The sequence below is a fragment of the Apodemus sylvaticus genome, chromosome 10, assembly GCF_947179515.1.
Source record: "Apodemus sylvaticus chromosome 10, mApoSyl1.1, whole genome shotgun sequence".
Lineage (NCBI taxonomy): Eukaryota > Metazoa > Chordata > Mammalia > Rodentia > Muridae > Apodemus > Apodemus sylvaticus.
Window position 1 is genome coordinate 36837269 of NC_067481.1, and position 24637 is coordinate 36861905.

Sequence of the window (24637 nt, forward strand, 5' to 3'; positions counted from 1 at the left end):
CATTTCTGGGACCCACAGAGTGGAAGGAGAAAATCAAGTCCTACACATTGTCCTCTGACCTCCACATTCAGGATGGCATTTTCCCCCTACCCTCCAGCATCTAAAAACATCTCTGAGACAAGGTTTCTCTTTTGTGGTCCTGGTTATCCTGGAACTCCCGCTATAGACCAAATCGGCTTGGAACTCAGAGATCTACTTGTCTCTGCCTTCTGAGTGCTTGGATTAAAGGTGTGAGCCACCATCATCCAGCTTTTTGTGTGTGTGTATGATAAAACAATTTTAAAAGATACAGAATGGATCTTGTTTTTTCATTTCTCTCTCCCTCCCTCGCTCCTTTCCCTTCCTCCTTTTTTTCTTTCTTTCTTTCTTTCTTTCTTTCTTTCTTTCTTTCTTTCTTTCTTTCTTTCTTTCTTTCTTTCTTTCTTTCTTTCTTTCTCTCTCTCTCTCTCTCTCTCTCTCTCTCTCTCTTCCTTTCTTTCTCTTTCTCTCTTCTCTTCTCTTTCTTTCTTTCTTTCTTTTTTTCGAGATGTGTCTCTCTGCATAGTCCTTGCTGTCCTGGAGTTCTCACTGTATAGAACAGGCGGCCTTGAACTCACAAAGATCCTCATGCCTTTGCCTCTCAAATGCTGGGATTCAAGGCATACACTTCTGTTTCCATTGCTGTGAAGAGACCCCATGACCAAGGCAACTCTTATAAAAGTACAACATGTAATTGGGTCTGGCTTACATGTTCTGAGGTTTAGTCCATTATCATGGCAGGAGCATGGCTGGTATGGCACCGGAAGAGCTGAGGGTTCTTGTTCTGAGGCAAACTGAAGACTGGCTTCCAGGCTGCAAGGAAAAAGGTTTCAAATCCCACCCCAAAGTGACACACTTCCTCCATCAAGGCCACACCTTGTAATAGTGTTACTCCCTGGGCCAAGCATATGCAAACCACCACGACCACTATTCCTGCTGATAAGGAACATTTTTAATCACTAATACTACAGTGGTTCTCACTTTAGGGTAGCTAAAAACAAAAAGAAAACTGGGAAAGAAATTGTGTTTTTGAACCAGTTTACAATTAAGAAACAAGATGGATGTAGTATCTTTAATTCCAGCACTAGGGAGGCAGAGGCAGGATTATTTCTGAGTTTGAAGCTAGGTTGCTCTATATAGTGATCTGAAAAACGGTCAAATGTTACCCCAAAGTAAACACTCTGTTTGGGAGCTGCTTGCGCAGGCTTATGCATGGCCTCCTCCACATTTGGCACTGCAGAGCCATTTGCATTTTACACGTTGTGCTATCTGTTTTGTTCACTTGTCAGCTCTGTGACAAGGATAACGACAAGGTTTTTGGCTTTGACACAGGGTCTTACTGAGTAGCTCCCTCTGCCTGGCCCTTGTTTGCCTCTCCTGTGCTAGGATTAAAGGCATGAACTCTCTGGCCTGGAGAATAAGGGTTGTTTTCATGTGTTTTTTTAGTAGACTAATCAAGAGATTAGACAGGGTCTCACCCGGAGTAGCCCTAGCTGGCCTGAAACATGCTGTGCAGACCAGGCTATTCTTGTACTCACAGAGATCCACCTGCCTTTTCCTCCCAAGTGCTGGAATTAGTGGTATGTACTGCCACACCCGGCCTTTGTGTTTGCTTTTTCTTTGACTCTCTCTTTATGTTTGTATGTGTGCAGGTGAGTCTGGGTGTGGAAGCCTGAGGACTAGTCAGGTGTCATTCTTCAACTTTCTTCAAGCATTATATTTTTTTTATTTTTTCTTTTGAGATAAGATTTCTTCCTGGGTGGGTGTGGTGGTGCATGCTTTTAATCCCAGCACTGGGAAAGGCAGAGGCAGGCAGATCTCTCGAAGTTCTACACAGGCTAGGCTATGTAGAAAGAGCTTGTCTCAAAAAAAAAAATTTTCCCCCTTACTGGCCTTGCTGAGGCCGAGTAAACCAGGCCGTACTAGCCAGTTAGCCTCAAAGTACACCTGTCTCTGCCTCCCCAGTGCTACCACTACAAGTAGAGGCTATACCACATTTGAATTTTAAAATTTTTCTTTAATTTGTTATTTTCATTATATAAGTCCTAGCAATCAAACTCAGGTACTTGTGCTTGGCAAACACCGTACCATTGAGCTAGTTTCCCAATAGTTTTTGTTTGCTTGTTTGAGAAAGGGTCTGTGCATTCCCAGGGGACCCAATGCAGAATAAAAAGTAATCTGATAAAGTGTTGGATGGGGAATTTGACCAGAGAGCATGTCAGTCTTAAAATGAGTTCAGGAGAAATAGGATCAAAGTAAATAAAAGGTAAATCTCCCAAACAGTGTTGAACAAAAGCAATTAAACTCATCAAGTTCATATTGTGTGATTCCATTCATATAAAGGTTAGAAACAAGGCTGGCGAGATGGGCCAGTGGTTAATGGTCCCTACCTCTGAGATAGGTGACTTGAATTTCACTATTGGGACACATATGATGGAAGGAGAACATTGATTCTTATAAGTTGTCTTCTAACCTCCATATTGCATGCTGTAGCATGCTCTCATACACAAAATACACAAATATTTTGTTTTATCTGAGGTAGGGTTTCCTAGCTGTCCTGGAACTCACTCTATAGACCGGGTTGTTCTTAAACTCTGAGATCTGCCTACCTCTGCCCACTGAACTGTGGTTACCCTTCTGGATGAAGTGGATAGTGTTAGAAGGTGATTAGGCTTCTCTGATGCTGGTATGTGTTTGTTGATCTGTTTGAGTGCATTGTTGCCCTATACTTATGAATAACTCTAGGGGTATACACTTATAGCTTAAGTAGTTTTCTGTATACTTGCTATATTATTATTTTTGTTTTTGTTTGCTTGTTTGAGAAAGGGTCTGTGCATTCCCAGGGGACCCAATGTTTAATGTATATGAAGGTCCCGTTTAATTACTCATTATTCTGAGTTCCATGTATATTGGCTGGTTACATTGTGTCACTTTGTACATTTAGGCAGTGCTTGATCACTTTCTGTATATGTATGTTGTATTCATTTTTCATGGCACTGTATGTGGAAGAAGACAAAACTGTACAGTCAGTTCTCTCCTTCTACCTTTACATGGATTCTGGGGATTGAACTCAGGTCCTGAGATTGTGACCTGTTGAGCCATCCCGCTGGCCCTTGGCCACTGTTTTGAACCTTAAGAACCATATGATAGAAGAAGAAAAGTGGAAAATACTTGGAAGAACACAAACTTAATATAGATATTCTTGACTTACAGTGAGGTACATGCTGATCCAATTCATCTGAAGTTAAAAACACCCAAAGTCAAACATGCGTTAAAACCACTAGCCTATTCACAAACCTGTGTGGTGTACCACAACTCTGTTGTTTATCTTATCCTCATGATTGCATGGCTAACTGGAAGCAGAGGCTCCTTATGCTACTAGTATGGGGGGGAGACTGTTGTGCTTAATCTTGGGAAAGTTAGAGGTACTGCTTTGACTGAATGTACAGTATACTCCTTTACACCTTTATAAAGTTAAGTTAGTCCAAGGTGGGGGTCATCTGTAAAGGTGATTAGCTTTGAAGACTGTGCTCATGTGACAAACTGTGGACATGGAACTTTTTACTTAACTGTTGGCCACTCTTAGGACTTTTTTTTTTTTTTTTTTTTTTTGAGAAGAGTAAATTCCAAAGAAAAGAGTACATTCCAGATAGTATTTTAAAGACAATTGAATTGAGAGAAGGAATGTTGACTGTCATAAATCTCTAGCATGTGTTTAAAAGATAATTAGCTATGTGTGGTGGTTCACTTCTGTAATCCTGGTACTTGGGAAGCAGAGGCAAAAGACATGCCAAATTCTGGGTTAGCCTAAGCTATGTAGGGAGATAGTCTGTCTTGTAAAACAACAACAAGGTGGTAATCATGTGGGGAACAACTGGTGATGAGATTTAAGGAGAAACAGAACTCTTTAAAGAGCTCATTTAACTCTACCCTGAGGACTGAGGCAGATGATGTTGAACACAGTGAAAGAGGAAGCAAAGTGACGTGGAACCTGACTTAACATGGGATGTGGGGACCTGACTTAACATGGGGCTAACTGTGTTTGACTTTTAGTCGATCCAGAGTACCAGAAGGAAGCAGAACAGAGACATCGGGAATTGGCAGCAAAAGCTGGTGGATTTAATGACTTTGCGACGTTAGCCGTCATTTTTGAACAGTGCAAATCAAGGTATGTGAGCCTGTCCTTTGTAAAGGAAAATGTTGCCTTGATCCCCAGCTTCCTTACATACTCTTAGTCATGCAGGTTCAATGTTAGTTTTCCTTTTTCTTTCGAATCCTTCTTGAAAATGAATTTTACAGGGTTTTGTTTTCATGTAGATACTCAGTTTAAATGATGATTGATATTTGTTAATCCATATATGTAAAACGAAATCTCTTTACAAATTAATTTTTTTAATTTAATCAGAGGACCTGATGTTAATTTTTTGTCATTTTCTTTCCTTTCTTTAAAAAAGACTTATTTTAGGCATCTGAATGTTTTGCTTGCCTGTGTGTGTGTGTGCACCACCAGCATATGTGGTGCCCAAGGAAACAGAAAAAGGCATTGGATCCCTAGAACTAGAGTTACTGATGGTTGTGAGCCACCATATGTGTGCTGGGAATTGAACCCAGGTTCTGTGAAGAGCAAGAAATGTTCTTAAGGGATGAGCTATATCTCTCCAGCCCCTGATGTTAATTTTTTTTGTCAAATTTTCTAAAATGCTTTTTTAGTGCTTGTCCAGATCTCTTCTTTTGCTTACAGGTTTCTTTTGTTGTTGTTGGCTGGTTGGCTGGTTGGCTGGCTGGCTGTTTGGTTGGTTGGTTGGTTGGTTGGTTGGTTGGTTGGTTGGTTGGTTGGCTGGTTGGTTGGCTGGCTGGTTGGTTGGCTGGTTGGCTGGTTGGCTGGTTGGCTGGTTGGCTGGTTGGCTGGTTGGTTGGCTGGTTGGCTGGTTGGTTGGTTGGTTGCTTTTTTGAGATGGTCTCCTGTAACCTAGGCTAGCAGCAGCCTTGCTGTATAGTAGAAGATGCTTTGCACACCTGATTCCTTCTGCCTTTATCTACCAAATGCTGAGGTTACAAGCACCCTGGCCCTGTACCACACGACTGGTTTCCATTCTTTATAAAGGCCATGAGGATGTTTTTGTCTTTCGCTTAGAGAAGGTATTTTGAAGACAGCAGTGTTTTTGTGTTGTAGTGGAGCTCCAGCTTCCTGGTGCCAGAAGCACTGGATTCACTGGCGGTGCTTATTCTCTGCGTTTCGTGTGGAAGCTCAACTTCGGGAACTGATCAGGAAACTCAAACAGGTGACTGCTGTGGCTTCTGTTGTCTGTTTTCTTGTCTACCGCTGTAGATCTATGTATGTCATACTGAATTTGCAGTGTAGTAAATTTATATTTGTGCCACCCATTCTAGTGGGCTACTTTCCTTCTGCATGCTGCTCTGTACAACCGTCTTTCTGACCCAGTGAATCCTCATAGTGGGGAAAAAAATGTATCTGAAATAATGAAAATATTTAGATAATTGTACTGAAGAATAATTGACACACACGTAGACTGGTAAGATGATGCAGCAGATAAGGGTGCAAGTCACCAAATATAATGACCCAAGTCTGACTTCGGGAACTCACATGTTGGAAGGAAAGAACCAACTCCCAAAAGTTTTCTTCTGACCTCACACATAGGCTTTGGCATTAGCATGTCCACCTGTCCACTCACCACATAAATGTAAAAAGACTTTAAAACATTAAAAAAAAAGTGTACAGTTCTCTGAGTTTTGATATCTGTATATACCTGTTAAATCATTACTACAATCAATACTGGGCTGGTGCATACCTTTAATCTCAGCATCCCTGAAGCAGAGGCAGGTGGATGGATCTCTGTCAGTTCGGAGGAGCCTAGTCTATATAAAAAGTTTCCAGGCTACTGGGCAGTGGTGGCGCACGCCTTTAATCCCAGCACTTTGGGAGGCAAAGGCAGGCAGATTTCTGAGTTTGAGGCCAGCCTGATCTATAGAGTGAGTTCTAGGACAGCTAGGGCTACATAAAGAAACCCTGTCTCAAAAAAACCACAAAAAGAAAGGAAGGAAGGAAGGAAGGAAGGAAGGAAGGAAGGAAGGAAGGAAGAAAGAAAGATTGATTTTCCAGGCTAGCCAGGACTAAATAAGGAGTCCCTGTCTAAAAAGAAAAAAGAAGAAAGGATAATAGTGCTGAAGAGAGTGCACAGTGGTTGGAGCACATCCTGCTTTTACAGAGGATGGCAGTTCAGTTCCCAGTACCCACACAGGGTGATTCGTAACTGCCTGTAAGCACAGCCCCGAAGAACTGGATTCCTCTGGCCTCCCTCCTATACTCTCACCTGTATACATATTTACATAATTTAAAATAAAATAAATATTTTTAAATGATAATACATACACCTCTCAAAGTTACAAGACTATTTTATGTGCATTTTCTGAGGGGATGGTGTCATGGTCTGGCTGTGTAGCACTGGCTGGAACTCAATGTATATCTCAGGGCCACCCCAAACTCATCAATCTGCCTGCCTCTGTCTCTCAGGTGCTTGGTAATCCTCTTCTAGGTTCTCTATCTCAAACCAGTTCTTAGAAGTATTCATAGCACCATTGTCAGCCCTGGGAGATACCAGGCAGTGTGATCTTTCTGGGAGGTTATTTACTTGGGCAGATACTTTCTGAAGATCTCTCATATTTTTTTGTTTTTGAACATCTCTTTTGAACTTACTCTCTTCTGTAAATTCCAGTCAGACTCTTGGCTCTGTTTCTTTAGTGAGTCCTCTGGGTTCCATTGATTGTTTTTCTTAGTCAAGAACTCTTTCTTAAGACTAGGGTGGAGCTTTTATTGGTATGTTTCCTGTTTCTTGGGTCATTGTTCTTTGTTGTCTGATACATCATATTCCATGAATTATTATTTTATATATTTTGTTTTGTCTTTTGATTACTTTGGGTGCACTGCTAAATGTAATCTGTCTTATAACATATTGCCCAGAAAGTCTTTAGAAATATGAACTTTGAAGAAAAGATTAGATCAAATTGTACTGTGAGCTTTATCATTGAATGCATACTCTTTCTACAGCAAAGTGATTTCCCAAGAGAGACTTTTGAAGGTCCTAAACACGAAGTACTGCGAAGATGTCTTTGTGCAGGATACTTCAAAAATGTTGCACGAAGGTAAGAGTTACATGCTTGAGAGTTCATAGACACTACTGTATCTAACTTCAGTGCTAAACAAACTAAAGATTGAAGATGTGATATAGAGTCTGTGATAGTGATAACAATTATAAGAAATCTTTTTATAATCGCCATCTGTGCATGGGAAACTACAGTGGTTCAAATTGGGGTACTGGTGACCAGAGAGGAAAGGAGAGCACATGTGTCAGCACCTTAAGCAAGTGACAAGAGGTTTTTTGTAATCTAGTAGCCTCAGATAGAGTGTAAGAGCCAAACAAGTCAGGAGAGCATCCCTGGGGAAGGTCAGCTCGTGTATGTAGTGGCAGGGCTCAATTATAAGATAGGGAGAGACAAGGGATCTGTCTTAGCCAGGGTTTCTATTCCTGCACAAACCTTATGACCAAGAAGCAAGTTGGGGAGGAAAGGGTTTATTGAGCTTACACTTCCACGTTGCAGTTCATCACTAAAGGAAGTCAGGACTGGAACTCAAGCAGGTTAGGAAGCAGGAGCTGATGCAGAGGCCATGGAGAGATGTTCCTTACTGGCTTGCTTCCCCTGGCTTGCTCAGCCTGCTCTTTTATAGCACCTAAGAGCCAGCCCAAAGATGGTACCACCCACAAGGGGCCCTCCCCACTTGATCACTAATTGAGAAAATGCCCCACAACTGGATCTCATGGAGGCACTTCCCCAACTGAAACTCCTTTCTCTGTGATAACTCCAGCCTGTGTCAAGTTGACACATGAAACTAGCCAGTACAGGATCTTTGAAAGGAAAGTAGTAACATTGGTGATGGGAAACTCATTGCTTAACTGAAGAATGAATCACATAAGTAAATACGGTAAGGATAATGGTGAGGGAGTTGAAAATACTCAGGTTAGTAGGCATGTTGGTTTATGCCTGGGATCCTAATAGTATGATCTGAAAGAGACTAGGAACAGTAAACCCCTATTTAGGTCAGAAGAGCCTTAACAAGTGTTCTCACATGAAGAACAAGGAAAGTAAAGGTGATTCTGATTCTAGATTGGGTCCTTTTGTTTTAAAAGATATTATTAGGACATTGCTGATACTTCAGTGGGGTCTCAGGATTTGATGTTGGTAATGCATCAATGTTAATTTTCTGGTTTGGTGGTATCACAGCTACGAGGGAGAGTGGCAAGCATTTGGTGGTTATGGGTGAGACAAGAGGTCGGAAACTTCCTTCCAGTTGTCAATGCTTCCAATAAAAATCGTTTTTGTTTTGTTTTTGTCCTTTATAATTTTCTGTAAATTTAGTTTATTTTAGAATGAGATTCAGGTTCAGAGAGAGACCGTTGTCTTAAATAAAGTGGACAGCTGTAGAGGAAGATAGCCTGCATTGACCTCTGACCTCCCTATTCACCTGTATGGGCACATGCACACACATACAAAATAATTGAAGAAATGTGAGATAGGCTAACCTGCTTAAGTTACTTTAGCATAAAAATATAATTATAGGGCTGGTAAATGGTTTAGTGGGTAAAGGTGCTTGCCCTGAAAACCTGATGACCTCAGGTTGAACCTGAAATAAAGGCAGAAAGAGAATTGACTCTAAAGTTGTCTCTGACTTCCACATATGACAAGGCATGCATGCACCCACCCAAATTAATATATTTTTTAAATGTATAAAGTGTAAACCCACCAGTTAAATCTCCTGTAATAACAGCCTCCTTTCTTTAGAATTATGCTGAAAAGAGATGTTTTTACTGTCTGGATAGATAATCATTAAGAGAAATATAATTTGAGGATGGCCAGTGTTTAAACCAGTTCTTGTGACATTATTGTTACTTAAAGAGATCCCTCTTCCCTAGGTTAACTGCTGCTTATTTTAGTAGCTAAAAAAACATCAGTTACTATTTTGATCTTTATCATTTGTTTTTTCTGTTAATAGATCTGTTGGCAGGACATTTTGCACAATGGATGGGCGTGGAAGTCCAGTTCACATTCATCCTTCCTCAGCAGTAAGTTCCTGTTCATTTGGTTGGTGGGTGAGTAGTTGGTTTTGAGAGAAGGTCTCTGTGTTGCGGAGGCTGTACTAAAGCTCCTCTTTCCTCTGCCTCCCAAGTGGTGAGATTACAGACTTGCCTTATAACTCACTCCTTTGTGGGTTTGCTTTTTGTTTTGTTTTCTCTTGCATTTTATATCCTCAGCCCTTAAAAAGTACTCTTTTTAAATAAAAGGTGTTAGGGGTGTGGGAAGGTATACGTATGTGGCGGTCAGAGAGTAACTTGCAGGAGTCAGGTTTTTACTTCTACCACATGGGTCCTGGGGACTGAACTCTGGTCAGTTGAGCCATCTTGACAGCCCTAATGTATCTTATTTTTAATGACAGGTAGGCATTTGTAAGAGTAGAGTACTAACATACCAGTGTGTTCTAATTTTCACTCTGAAATGTCTATATATCTACAGCTTAAGGGTATTGGTTAACATATGGCTTCTGTTTTATGGAAGAAAATAGGAATTCAGAGGGTTTCAGGTTCTTTTGTTGTTGTTGTTGTTGTTGTTATTTTTGGAGACAGGTTCTCTGTAGTCCTTGGCTGTCCTTATTCTCTTGCTCTTAATTAGAATGGGACTGATTATTAATAGTAATTATCCTTAAATTTTTATATAGCTTCATGAACAGGAAACCAAACTTGAATGGATAATTTTTCATGAAGTATTAGTTACCACCAAAGTCTATGCAAGAATTGTGTGTCCTATCCGATACGAATGGGTGAGAGACTTACTACCCAAGTTGCATGAACTTAATGCACATGATTTGAGCAGCGTGGCTAGACGTGAAATGAGAGAAGATGCAAGAAGAAAATGGACAAATAAGGAAAATGTGAAACAGCTAAAGGGTGAGTGAATCATAGTTCTACTCTGCTTTTCTGAGAAGGGGTTTATGTTGTAGACCAGAGTGGCCTCAAAGATCTGGTGATCCTTTGACACACCATCCTCAATACTGAGATTATAGGTGTTCTCTTAACTGTGAAGCTGTCTTTTTCCCAATGGGGTTTTCCCCCCTTTGGACACTTTTTCTGTGTACCCCTGGCTGTGCTAGATCTCACTCTCCAGACCAGGCTGGGCTTGAAGTCAGAGATCTGCCTGCCTTTGTCTTCTAAATTCTGGGAATAAAGATATGCACCAGCACTGCCTGGTTCACTTTTTTGTTTTCCTTTTTCCCAGTTTTACTTATTTTTGTTTTATCAAATCTTGTGACTTATTACCTCAGAACTTCCTTTTTTTTTTTTTCAAGCAGGTTTTTTGAGTCGTTAGGACTATAGATGTAAGATGTATAAAAAAAATGTAGTAGTGAAATACAACATAGAACATAATTAGCTCACATATACTAAAAACTTTTTGAGGCAGAATGATGATTCATATTATATTTATTTGCCATCTCTGGGAAATAGATGGTAGAAAGTGTTGCCCAAAATGACATAGAAGGGTTTTCTGTTGAGACAAGTTTCACCATGTAACTTTGGCTGACTGGACAGTTACTATGTAGACCCAGCTGGCCTTGAACTCATTGAGGTCTACCTACAGCTGATTCCCAAGTGCTGACACCAAGTACATGGACCACCCATTCCTGGCTCTTCCAAGGTTTTCAAATATGGTAATTACTGGTTGTTTTATTGCAACATTATAACACTGTCCTATATGCTTGAATTAGGGTCAGTTCTTTTCTGACTGGTTAGGTTTCATGAACCTTTTTGTTATTGTTCAATTATATCTTTCTTTATTTGTGTGTGTTGTGTCTAAGTTTAGGCAGAGGATAACTTCTTTATTACTTCTCCTTTCTCCTTTCTCATGGGTCCTTATGATCAAATTTAGGTTGTCAGGATCAGCAGCAAGTGCCTTTACGTGCTGGCTCATGTCCTTTTTGTTACTGTACTGGCTGGTCTTGTTCATGTGAAGTGTACATCGTGCCACTGAGCTCAGCATTCCCACCTGCCTACTTTTCAACCAGACTTTTGGTTAGACAACATTTAATTTCCTTAATCCTTTTTCTGTAAGAAAAAAATAATCGTATGTATAGGATGTGTAGATTCCTGTGTGACCATGCACATGTGGAGGTCAGAGGACATCCTCAGTTATTGGTGCTTGCCTGAGACAGGCTCTCTGGTTGTTACTGTGTGTTCCGGGCTGGCTGACTGGTTAGGTTTCTAGTAACGTTCCTGTCTCCACCTCCGATCTTGCTATACAAGGGCATGCTACTGAACCATTTCCTCAGTCCTTTTTTCTTAATGTTGAAAATAAGGTATATTTATACTATTTTTCAGATGGAATATCAAAAGAAGTTCTAAAGAAAATGCAAAGAAGAAATGATGACAAATCCATATCAGATGCACGGGCTCGTTTCCTTGAGAGAAAGCAACAGAGAACCCAGGACCACAGTGACACTTTAAAGGAAACAGGCTAAGCAGTGGACTGTCCAATTGAGGAAGCAGGAAAGCAGCCAGGAAATGTGCTTCTGTTTTGCCAGTTATTTCAGACAGTACTATCAAAAGGAAGTGGTCAGCAGCTGTTCCTAGCCTGTGAGCTGAAAGCAAATCAGAATTTATAAACCACATTTTGTCAATACTAACAAATGACATTTTGAAAGAAAAGATTGGGTTGCGTAGTCAGTACATGAAACCACTGAAAGATAATACAATATTTTCCTCACTTCTGTTCTGCTGGCCTTAACTGGTATCAAACAGTGTCACTCAGATATTTTCAAAGAACACTGAATTGTATTTAATCAGCGTGTATTCCATTTCGCATTGAAGCATTAAAGATTATTTTCCTTAAATCTCTTCAAGGCCTTCTTATTGCTGTTAGAATAGTGTTGTATCAGGTATGTGACCATTTCCTTCAGAAGGCTTTTACTCAGCAATACTTAGATGTCTTAACAGTTTAATTGCTCCAGAGCTTTATAGATATTTAAAGAATCAATTAGTAAATAAAATTGCCTATGGCAGGACTCTTTCTTAAATTAATCCTAATCCTTAAATTGATTTTTTGGGGGTTATACAAATTCCTTTTTATATAAAAGTATATTGTTTTAAACAGTAGCTATAGCCATTAACCAAAGGACAGATACGTACGTGTGTGTGTGTGTTTGTGTGTGTGTGTGTATACATGATGTCACACACACATACACACAATTCTTTTTAACTGTTCCTACATGCTTGTGTGTCAGCCCATGTATGTAGATGTGACAGTGATTTCAAGCAGCCCTCCACCTGGCATACTCTCTTGACCACAGCTGCTTGGGTAGGACCTGTTATGCTAATCCTGAAATGGGATTTTTAAAGCAGCCAACAAACACTTCACTAATGTTTCAAATCAAAACCTTGAGGCTATTATTACACTCAGGCCACACTTGGCACTTACCTACTCTTGTTTACTGCCTTGTATTGTAGTTATGTGTGTATATGTTTGTCTTTCTCATTAGATTATACGCTCCTTGTGGGCAGGGTCTATGTCTTTTTCACCTTTGTACCTTTCATGGCACCTAGTATAGTGCTTTGCACATAGTAGTCACTCAGTGTTTGTTTAATAAACCTATTAGTGTCATTAAAACTCTATAGACAGTATGTGGATTTTTGTTTTCAGTCTTTTTATATAACCCTAGTTGGCCTGGTATTACTGTGTAGAACTGTAGTTATCCTGCTGTTTCTCTGCCTCTCAAGTGGATTTTATATACTTGTGCCACTATACTTGGCAGATTTTATATCTTTAGTATAAAAATTTAGCCTAACTTATTTTGATAGGTAATTTTATCCTTTGGTATTTAAAAAGTTTTAAGTTCAGTAGTTGGACCCTTGAAGTCTTTCTGAACAATTGGTGATAGCCTAAATCTTCTTGCTTTTCCTTGATGGTAAGTAGTGATAATTTTTTTAATGTTTTCAGTATCATGAATCTTTTTAGAAATCATTTAGGCCTTCCAGTTTTCTTTTCAGGTGTACTTTATCACTGCATTTTATCCTTAGAAATAAAGATGTGGGTAGATTTTTCTAGTGAAAGCTATTTCATAATTGTTTTGTTTAGATTTTTTTATCTTATGTGTATGGGTATGAATTTGTCTGCTTGTTGTCTATGTACCACATGTGTGCCTGGTGCCCCTGGAGACCAGAAGCAAGCACTAGATCCACTGGAACTGGATTTACGGTTCCAGTCATGCAGGTGCTATCAATCAAACCAGGGTCCTCTGAAAGAACAGCCAGTGCTTTTACCTGCTGAGCCATCTCTCCAGAGTCTGAAAGCTCTTTTAAATCCTACAATATTAACCACCACATTCTACACCTATAGTCCAAATTCAGATTTCATCAGTTGTTCCAATAATGTCTTTTACTTTTTTAAGCAGAGTGAAAGTAGAATTCCCAGGAAAGAGGATAGGTTTCTAAGGGAGGAATATGCCTAATATTTTGTTGTTGTTTGTTTCGAGCCAGCGTTTCTCTCTGTAGCCTGGCTGTCCTGGGCAGTTATTTTATATGATTGATATCAGTTTGGCTTTCTCTCCTCTTTCCTAAAACTATGCATGGGCATGCTCAGAACCATGAGTAGGCCAGGGGTCGGCATCAGGTGTTGCCATCTGACACTTTCCCCCTCATTGTTTTGAGACAGGGTATCTCACTGAACCTAGAGTACTTACCAACTGGCTAGAATGGCTGGCCAGCAATTCCCAGGAATCATCTTGTCTCCACCTCCCAGTGCAGGGATTACAGTTCCAAGTGTGCTGAGGATCCGAACTCAGGTCTTTATGCTTGCCTATCTGTCTACCCAGCCCCGCAACTGGACAACTGTCACGAGAATGTTACATAAGCTATGGGAATCTCTCCTAGGTTATCACAGCTGAAAGTATACGTACTTGCCCTCATTAGTGATACTAATCTTTAAGGAAAATTTCTTCAACCTACTACTTTTATAATTCCAAAATATTTTGGGGCTGGAAAGATGGCTCTTCAGGTAAAGGCACTTGCCATACAAGCCTAGTAGAGCCTGAGTTTGATTCCCTGAAACCATGTAACTGAAAGAGACAACCAATGCCAAGACATCCTCTGACCTCCATCCCTGTGCCACAGCACATGAGGCCACACAAACACATCATGCCTACACACATATAGTAATACGTATTTCCAGTTTAAAAAATCATTTGAAGGGAAGACACTTTAGGATTATTAAGTTACCATTTCAAGAAACACAAGGATCTATGTAAATTGTGGATTCTTGATTGAATCAGCTTTATGGGTGTAATTTTGTTTATTTTGAAATATTGTCTTGTTTATAACCTACACTGGCCTAAAGTAAAATGCTGGGATTACAGACATAAAAACAAACCTGGTTTTATGTGGTGCTGAGGATTAAACCCAGGGCCTCATAAATACAATTATTTTACCAACTGAGTTATATTTCTAGTTCCAGGTACTTTTTACAATTTATGTATTTATTTTTTGGTATTATAAGGAAAAACATTCCTTGAAGAAGGAATCTCCAATAAACATGTGAGTTCTAGGAACATGTACTAACACAGAAAGCACCAAGGACACTCATAGACTTAACAATTAAAAAAAAAATCTTTGAGCTTGAGAGATGGATGCTGTAGAGGCTGAGAGGACTTGCTGTTCTTCTGGAGAGGCAGAAATCAGCTCTTCACATCCATTGTTCTCTCTTGGCCTCCATGGTTCTGCATCACCTGCACAAATCCAAGCAGACACATCTCTACACATATGGTGGTGACACCTACCTTTAATACCAGCACTGGGCAGGCAGAGACCGGCAGATCTATGTTTGAGGGTGGCCTGGTTTATACATAGTTGTTCTAGGCCACACAGATTTACACACAGATCCTGTCCCTCCTCCTCCCTCCCCCACCCCCGTAAAAAAACAAAAACAAAAACAAAAAAAACCCTTGGGTTATTTGAGAAGACTGACATTTACTTGGTGCATAGAGTATGTATGTAGGAAAGTAATGATCTGAAAAGCCTAAAATCTCAGATCATGGAAACCTGTGGATTGGGAACTATGGAACATACTGATTTGTTAGAAAGGCATGGCATTACATATTTGACATAATTGTGGTGGGAATAATAAAATCCTCTCAATTTCTATTAAGAGAATTGTTATGGGAATGCATGATCTAGTTAAGGCATGAAGATGAAGAGTTATGGTAGTGTTGAGAGTTAAGGTAGTGGTTTTATGGGGGGATTTGTTCTGGAAAGAATGGAAACTTGCCTTCAAATTACTAAACAAAGGAAACAAAAAAATGTTATATATGATTAGTCATTTCATTAAATGAACCTAAATTATTAAATGCTGTTTCTTTTTGAAGAAAAGATCTTAATGAGATTTTCAGTTTTTATTTTCGTGTGCTTGTGCTTGTGTGTAGGAGGCAGTGTTTGCCCTAGAGTGCATTCCATATAGAGGTCAGAAGGGCTCCTAGTGGGCTTTAGTTCTCTCCTTCCAGTGTGTGGTTACTAGAAATGGGACTCTCAGGTCATCAGGCTTGGGTGAGGCGTCAGTCTTCACTAAACCATCTCACTGGTCTTAACAAATTTAAATTGCAATCTTTAGTCTCCCAAATATTTTCAAAATAATCCTTATTTCTTGTTCACTGCTCTTATAAATTTAAAATACGAATTAATAGAAAATTTCCCTTGAGTTCATTTAAAGATTGCTCAAAATAATGTATCCAGATAAAAATACACCTGTGTTCCCTAATGTAAGATTACTTGATTTTTGATTTAAGATGTATGAAATGGGATTGGTTAATCCAAACTCTACCCTAGCATCAGATTGATGTTTATGGCAAATACTTGTATACTGGGTTTTGTGGTACTGAGGATTGAACTTTGAGCCTTGTGCATACCATACCAGGCAAACATTCTATTACTATCAGCTGACATCACCAGTCCCTGGAAATGTAAATGATTGTTCTGTTAGATCCAGGTGTGGTATTGGCATGCTATCATAGTCTTCAAGTTAAGGGTAAAATAGTCGATGAATATGATTCCGGCTAGAGAAGGTAAATGAGTTCTATGCTGGGTTATCAAGAAATAGGATTTAACTGAAACAAAAATTAGAGAAAAGGAACCAGAGTTAAACAATGGGAAAGATTCTGAATGTACTGAGAGGGGCTTTAAGAGACGTTTTATAGTTTTCAGCCTGCATCTTGGGTAAACACTCAGTATGTCAACTAATAGTCTGAATGCCATTCATTTTCTCGAAGTCAGGGTCTCTCAGACTCAAGTTCATTATGCAGCTGAGGGTGACCTGGAATTCGTGATTCTGCCTGTACTTCCCAATTCTACAATTGTAGGCATGTACTACTATATTGGTTTTGTGTGTTGCTGGATATTGAAATCAAGCCTTCATGTTTGCTAGGTAAGTGCTCTACCAGCTAAGCTACATATCCCCAGCCTGAATGCCATTCTAGCAGAGAGAAAGCTTAAGTCTGCTAAGATTTTCTGTTGTAGTTTGTAGTACAGTCTATCACTGTGTGCCAGTGTGCGCTCCTCCAGTTAACTCCCCTTAAAGAAATATACATTTCTAATCCTCCCTTAGTAATGAGGCTCATCTTAACACATCTGATCTAGAGGCTGAATTAGATAGTAATTAAAGTTACAAAGATTGTTTATAAGAGCAGTTTTTGTCAGATTAGTTTTTATTTAAAGCTTCTCTGTATTTGTGTGGGTAGTGGGCCTAAAAGAATCTTTTATGGCTCTTGGTGTTAATAAGGCTGGCTCAGAAAAAGAAAGTTGCAATCATTAAGTATGAGGTAGGTTTCTATATTTGTTACTTTCCTGATATTGTGATAAAATAGCATGACCCAAGGCAATTTAAGGAAGGCAGAGTTTATTTTGACTTAAAGTTTCAGATGAAAAAAAGGGGGGGGGGGGGCAGGCATGGCAGCAGGAAGCCATGAGGTCAGATCTTTAATAGCAAGCCTGAAGCAGAATGAGCTAGAATTGGGCTAAGTTATATACTCTCAATGTCTGCCCCAAGTGATGATATACTTCTTCCAGAAAGAATGTGTCTCCTAGCTTTCCCAAACAGCACCACCAACTAGGGACCACATATCCAAATACATAAGCCTATGAGTTATGTATTTCTCATTCGAAGTATTACAGCTTACATCAGGATGCCATGAAGTTTTTTAAACCATTGCAATATCACAGAATGAATAGAATCTTTATAGTTATATTAATGGACAATGTAAAAGTTAGTTACTTAGAATGTGAGCAACCAGGAAAAGCCAATCATCAGGTATATAACATTTTCACAAGCTTTTTTTTTTTTTTCCTTTCCTAAGACAGGGTTTCTCTGTCTGTATTACCTTGACTATCCTGGAAGTTGCTTGTAGACAAGGCTGGCCTCAAACTCACAGAGATTTGCCTGCCTCTGCCTCCCAAGTGCTGGGATCAAAGGAATGTGAGTTTTGATAACTGCTTTCTATTTTTTAAATGATTTTATGTATATGAATACACTGTAGCTGTCTTCAGACATACCAGATGAGGGCTTCAGATCCCTTTACGGATGGTTGTGAGCCACCATAGCTGCTGGCAATTGAACTCAGGACCTCTGGGAGAGCAGTCAGTGCCCTTAACTGTTGAGTAATCTCTCCAGCTCTCAATTTTATTTTTTAAGAACCAGTCTTGCTGTGCATTTGTGGAATCCTAGAACTTGCTATTTACACCAAGCTAGCTTCTTAGTCACATTAATTCTCCTGTCTCTGTCTCCCAAGTGTGAGAATGTAGGTCAGTAGTAGAGCACTTGTCTAGTATGTGATGCCTAGCCCTGCCCCATTCCCAGGTTTTCTTTTTCTTGTGCTCTTAAGTTTGGTACATAAGGTCATAATGTTTATTAGGGGTATTATATAAAAACTTCACTGTGGCGAACATAAGATCTTTTAAGATTCAGAACTGCTTTCCTGTACCAATTTTCTGAACTTTAAAAATATCTCTATGTATATACAAAGAGCAGGTGTTGGATCCCTGAAGCTGGAGTTCCAGATGATTGTGAGCTGCCCAAGGTGGGTGCTGGAAACTAAACTCTGATCCTCTGAGAGAATTCTGCCCCCCCCCCCCCCCAGGGTTTCTCTGTGTAGTCCTGGCTGTCCTGGAACTCACTCTGTAGACCAGGCTGGCCTCGAATTCAGAAGAACTCAGAAATCCACCTGCCTCTGCCTCCCAAGTGCCGGGATTAAAGGCGTATGCCACCACACCTGGCGCTGAGAAATTCTTAACTGGCAGCCCCCATCATATTAGTTTTAAGAGCCTTTAAAAAGGAATTTAACATCCGTGTATTTGATATTACAGACATTGAAAAATATTTAAAAGCATAAACTAGGTTATAATTCTTTAAAACTTTATCACTGACTTAACTAAAACTTTACTAAGTTTCTGTCTTTAACTAGTCTGCCCTAAGGTAGTGAAAGCTTACTGCAAGGCATATACACTTGTTACTGAAAACTATGTGAATGTGTCAGAACTGATTGTTAAAGGAACATCCATGTTTGTGGGTCGTACTTTGCTTTGACCTGGAGATAGTAATAACTCTAGGCCAAGAAAAAGACATTTCTACGTGTATAGAACCGGGGAGATTACTTAGAAGACAAAATGCTTGGTCTGTAAGCACGGAGACTGAGTTTGATCCCCTCTCAGTTTTAATAGGTGTTTATCAGCACATGGTGGTATGTGGTATATACTTATAATCTTGCACTTGAAGGCCGGAGAGACCAAAATGAGGGGGACAGTTCCTGAGAATCATCTGAGGTTGCCTTCTGGCCTCCATATTCACATATTTAAGAAATGTTGGAGGGAAAGCCATGTAACAAATCATTCCCACAACTTATTCTCATTGCCTTTTCATTCAGCAGAACCTCTCAAGCTTTCATGACCTGTTACTGGGTGGGAAAAGGATATGATTGACATTCAGATTCCATGATGAATCAACTATAAACTATATTCTAAGATGACTTTTTGGGGTGAGGTGTTTTTGTTTTATTTTATTTTTATTTTATGTGAGTACACTGTCACTCTCTTCAGACACACCAGAAGAGGGCATCTGATCCCATTACAGATGGTTGTGAGCCACCATGTGGTTACTGGGAATTGAACTCAGGACCTCTGGAAGAGTACAGAGTGCTCTTAACTACTGAGACATCTCTCCAGCCCCAGGTGTTTTAAGAACAGGGGTCTTACTCTGCAATACAGGCTGATCTGGAACATACTATGTAGTCTAGGCTCGTTTCAAACTCAAGGCTGATCTTTCTCTTGACTTAGCCTTCCAAGTGCTGGGATTAAAGGTACGACCCGCCACACTGCCTGAAATGACCTCCTAAGGTGATGTTCCAAGCTACTCCCTTCCTCTTCCAGATTCTGTTAGAAACTGGAGGGAGCTATTTAATGTGACCAGAGTCAAGGTTGGTTCCCACAAAATTAGTCTTAGCCTTTCATTTGGAATATACTTGATGCTATTAAGGTGAATACTCACCATAGATCTTATTGCCATCCCTGACACATTATAAAACTTGTCTATAGGGATTCTAGAATAGCTTGACAGTGAAAGACAGATATAAATAAACTCAGGTCCATTTCAGACTAAAATAGAAAGGCCATGCTGCTTCACGTGTGATTTTTGTCTACTGTTGTTCTCTGTTGAGGAACTTTGCCTACCGTCTGCTTGTACTCAACTGAAACACAGTGGGCAGGCACTCTGTTGACCAAGCTCTGAGATTCAGGAAGATTGGCTTTCTTAGTGGCAAGTGCTATGGTTCTCTCTTATCTTGCATGAAAAGCTAAAGACCCCCTACTCCTGCTTCCATTCTTACCAGTAGTTCTAAGTGGCTGAGGTATTTCCAAGGTGCTGTTTTAATTGCAAAACCAGTTATCTTACCTGTATAATTCCAAAGTGTGTCTTATGGTTTCTAAAATCTGTATTATATTTGGTATGAAGCATTAGAGTTCTATTTTCCAATTAATCATTGACTATCTAATGAATGTCTTTACTCTGTGACCTTTTGTTTTGTTTTGTTTTATTTTGTTTTTTGTTTTTTGAGACAGGGTTTCTTTGTGTAGCCCTGGCTGTCCTGGAACTCACTCTGTAGACCAGGCTGGACAGAAATCCGCCTGCCCCTGCCTCCCAAGTGCTGGGATTACAGGCATGCGCCACCACGCCCGGCTTACTCTGTGACTTTTACATAGCACTTACCCCAAGCTGTTTTTAAAAGGCTTTGGGATTGTCTTAAGATGAACAACTATGGAGGAATCCTATAAAAAGGGTTGGCTTTGGGCTGGGGGAGCAGTGAGGGAGAAAGTTTCTCTGTAGTGTAGGCTGCCCTTGAATTCCCATCTACCTCACCCACAGAAGGGCAGAGACAACAGGTGTGAGCCATCATGCATGGCTATCAAGGTTTTTGTTTTGAGGTGGGGTCTCATGTAGCTGAGTCTGGTCAATATAGGAAACCAGCCCTGAATTCCTGACTCTATTATACTGACCTCCCAAGTGCCAAGTCCTAGAATTACAAGCATGTACTAGCACACTCAGCCTAAAAGTGGTGGGTTTTGCTTTGTGTTCCAGGATGGTTACACATCTACAACCACTTCAGAGTTCCTGGCATAAAATATAGAACTGATGAACAATACATTTTTTTGTGTAGATTTTGAGAAACTACAATCCTCAAAATAACATACAAAGCAATGTTTTTGTTAAGGCGATAACTATATAAGGGTGTGCTGTTGATAATTCTGTAAAAATAGCTTCAAACTCAGACCTTGACCATTTAGTAAGTAACATGGCCTCTTTACTAAAACATGGCAAACTAAAAGCCAGGGTGATGACTCATCCTTTGCAGCAATCTGTTCTGGGTAAAAGAGTTACTCTGGATAGCAGGATTTGTTTTAGAGTTTATCAGGCTATCTATTTTAAAATCATGTCTTTCAGGTATAGCTTAGAAAACTAAGTGCCTCAGCCTTTGGGGTTTCTAAACCAGGGAACTGTCTCTGTCCTGTCAGAAATTTAGCTTGCATGGTCTCATTAATAAACATCTTTTATTACAACAAATTACTGATCTTTAAGAGACATGCCAGTGTGGAGCTGTTTTAGTTTGGGGGAACAAGGTCCTGCTACGTGGTAGGGCCATCTTGAACTCTAGATCTTCCTGCCTCAGAACCCTCCAGTATGAAGATTACAGGCGAGCACCACAGTGTCCCCAGCATTGGGTAGCATTATCATTTAATCCATTTTTCTCTTGGAGAAAAAAAGGGCATTAACTGCATACAGTGCCTTTGCTGAGTGAAATGTGCTTAGTCATTTTAGTTGCTTTTAGTGTTTTTTCCATCTTTCATATTAGGCTGAGAGAAGAGTCTGGCAGGCCAAGATAGCAGTCCTATTAATAAGCAGAATGATTGGGATATCACCATCTACTTTTCTTCTTTCTGAAAAATGATTTCTGAAAACTCATTCTTGAAATTTCTATGAGTGATGACAAAGCAGTCTCAGTGCACCTTTTGGTTAGGTATTCCATACTAAGGAAGTAAAATCAACTGCTCTGGGGATTTGAATTGTCCTTACAACTGTAGGGTCTGTATGAAAATACAAGGCACTTTTCAATAAATTAAACTGTGATCTGTTCATGATGTAGCTCTTACATCCCAAATTCTGAGATTGAAAGTGCAATTCAATTAAGCTACTGACATTTCTGTAATAAAACAATTAATTTTTAGAATTTGTCCCTTTTAAAAAAGGACTAAAGCCTTTAGACTCTTATTAAAGCAACCATTTCGAACGTTGCAGGACAGAGCACATTTAAGTGCTTAAGTGAAATTACACTAAGGCAAAGAATTCTAAATATGGTGGCAGGAGTTTTCTTCACAACAGGGTCTGTCTGCCTTTTCACTGCTGGTTCTCCTCAGCCCAGGTATGAAAAAGGCAGTATTTGGGGGAAACACTAAAAGCAACTGAAATGACTAAGCAGATTTCTCTAAGCAAAACCGCTTACGCAAAATTATTGTATACCCAGTGGTGTCTTATGTTCTTTAGGTGAAAGTGTCATCGTAAGTCATTTTCTCAAGAACTTTCAGGGGGATTTAGACGAAAAATGTGGAATTGGATTCTCTAAATCTTCCTTATATTGGTGCTATTGTGAGACATTACATCTTACACTCTGATGTAAAGAGCTCTGGGGAGGCTATTAATCGCTGATGAATGCTGCAGATACCTTACTGCTGTAGGAAGGCAAGGTGCTCCGGTTTTGAAGGACTTACATCGGCCACTCTGCTACTACAGGCAATGGTCCTATAACGTGTATGACTAACAGTCAATCCCTCCGCTCCAAGAAAGCCCTTGAGGTTTCTTTCACCAGCCATCCTTTGATCTAAATCTTAAGATTTTCCCGTTGCGGAACATTCCAATTCTCGAAGGCCAAACTGATCTCTACACACTAGGCTGGGTCTAAGTCCACCAAAATGTCCGCGGAAGCGCTCTCCAGGGGCCAGCATGAGACACTTCTCACATGGCCTTCACTGTCCTTTGAGATGGGTTATCTGTGGAACTCGAGAGCCATACGACTCTCCTGGCGTCAGAAGGGCGTGCGTCAGGGCAGGGAGGCTTGCAGCTCAGCACGATCCCCTTCCCGGAGGTGTCAGCAACCACCCACTGCGTGAAACCGGGCGGGGGAGGCGCGCCGCAGCCAGCCGCCCGAAGAGCGCTGCGGCGGGGCCGTTTCCCTTAGTCACCGCGGCACCCACGCCGCAGCCTTCTCCTCAGGCACTCGGTGTCCTCACGGCCCGGCCGCCACGCCGGCAGGGGGCTCAACCGCCACCTCATCCCCGAGAGCCGCAGCGGCCAGTCCCTAACTTTCGCCCTCCACTCTGGCAGCCTTCAACCGACCCTTCCCTACCCGCATCACGTGCACCAGGAAGTGCGTGGGTGGGTCCACAGCGCCTACGGAAATGACGTAGTTCGCCCCGAGTCGCATGATGTGGCAAAATGTTTAAAAAAAAGGGGGGGGAGGGGAGAAGGGAGAAACCTGAGCCTGGGGAAAGTGATGAGTCTAGAAAAAGTAGTCCCTCGGTTTCTCTGTTTCCCTGATGCCGCATCAGCGAAGAGCGCTCCGCGCACTGCGTCCCTGAATTCCTACGCCCAACCGCGGCGCGGCGGCCGTGGAAGGCTACATAAGGCGGACGGGGTGAGGAGGCTGGGCGGAGTTCTGCCTCGGGATCCTTCCGCAGGGCTCAGCCGTTTCCGGAGTCTGCGCTGCTCCCGGTTCCGCCATTGCGGCTCTCCCGGCCCCTGGAGCCTCCGCCCCCGACCCAAGCTCTCTCGTCTGCCTGCCAGTTCCCTGCGTCCCCGGAGAGTATCCCTCTGAGCCCAGCCTCCCCCCCCTTCCCCGTCTCCTCCTCTCCCTTGGAGAGCCCGGGCAGGCACTGCCCTGCAGCCCCAGTGACAGGAGGAGACCATACTCCCCGACAGCGCCATGGCCCAGATTCTGCCAATTCGCTTTCAGGAGCATCTCCAGGTGCGTGTGAATCGGGGCTGCTGAGGGACTTTTCGAGTGTAATGGGAAGGAAGAAGCTAGCGGCCCGACCCGAAGGGGATCGAGAGAAGGGAAGTGGGGGGTGTCGGTATTTGGCATAGGTGGAGGAAGGACAGTGCCTTAAAAGCTTAAAGGGTTAAATGATATGAGACTAGGATGTAAATGACGAATCGGAGTGCAAAGGGCGGCGAGGCCAGGCCTTACGTCTGACGGCCTCTTATTCTGCTTCCTGGATTGCAAGAACTGCGCATACCAAACCCCCCTTCCCATTTTACTCAGTTCATTCATTTGGGTAGGGGCTAGGTGGGGGAGCTTCTCGCGCGTTTCTCCCTGAGCAAGATTTCTGGTTAACTCCGGGCGACGCAGGACTGTCACCTACCCTTGGTCCATTCCCATTTCTACATCGAGTCTGCACCCAGGAATTGTGTGGCGGGTGGGTTGGGGAGGAGCTGCATCCTCCCTCTGCAGCTCACAACTGAGAAAGGCACCTTGGGGTTAGGGTAGCAGTGGCTTGTGTCTTGCCTTCTCTGAATCTGTAAGGAACCGAAGGTCACACTCTCTGAAGGAACAGAAAGAAGATAGAGGGGCGGCTAGGGGCGGTGTCAGTCTCAGGGTGTCTGGGGTCAAGGTCCCAAGGGGAACGCGCATATTTTTCCTTTCTTGGTTTCTTCGAGGGTTAGTGTAGTTCTTAGGCTCCCTTTGATTCTTGCAGGTAGGGAGAGTTATTTAGAGGTTATTTATGGCCTTTTGGAATCTAGCAGGTAGTTGTGGGATGAAGGCAGGATTATGTCTCACAGGACTGCGTGGAATTTAGCAGAGCCTGGTTGTAAGTGCATACCTGCTCTGAGTCAGTACCTGACAAGTTGATCTGTAACTGGCTTCTTGTTAATAGGCTGGGGCGCCCCCCACTGCACCTTATCCTGGAGTCAATACACCATT

The 24637-nt window shown here is 41.4% G+C and overlaps 2 protein-coding genes across 2 annotated transcripts in view; both read left to right on the plus strand.

Moving 5' to 3' along the window:
* Dhx40 (DEAH-box helicase 40) overlaps nucleotides 1-11971 on the plus strand; it is a 38474-nt gene extending 26503 nt beyond the window's left edge. Inside the window, exons 13-18 of the mRNA XM_052194320.1 lie at nucleotides 4072-4186; nucleotides 5192-5300; nucleotides 7085-7179; nucleotides 9086-9155; nucleotides 9806-10034; nucleotides 11460-11971. Of these exons, the coding sequence (XP_052050280.1) occupies nucleotides 4072-4186; nucleotides 5192-5300; nucleotides 7085-7179; nucleotides 9086-9155; nucleotides 9806-10034; nucleotides 11460-11599 (758 nt within the window). The 3' untranslated portion in view covers nucleotides 11600-11971. The remainder of the gene's footprint in view (nucleotides 1-4071; nucleotides 4187-5191; nucleotides 5301-7084; nucleotides 7180-9085; nucleotides 9156-9805; nucleotides 10035-11459) is intronic.
* Nucleotides 11972-23215: 11244 nt separating this feature from the next.
* Cltc (clathrin heavy chain) overlaps nucleotides 23216-24637 on the plus strand; it is a 64698-nt gene continuing 63276 nt past the window's right edge. Inside the window, exon 1 of the mRNA XM_052194319.1 lies at nucleotides 23216-23680. Within this exon, the coding sequence (XP_052050279.1) occupies nucleotides 23639-23680 (42 nt within the window). The 5' untranslated portion in view covers nucleotides 23216-23638. The remainder of the gene's footprint in view (nucleotides 23681-24637) is intronic.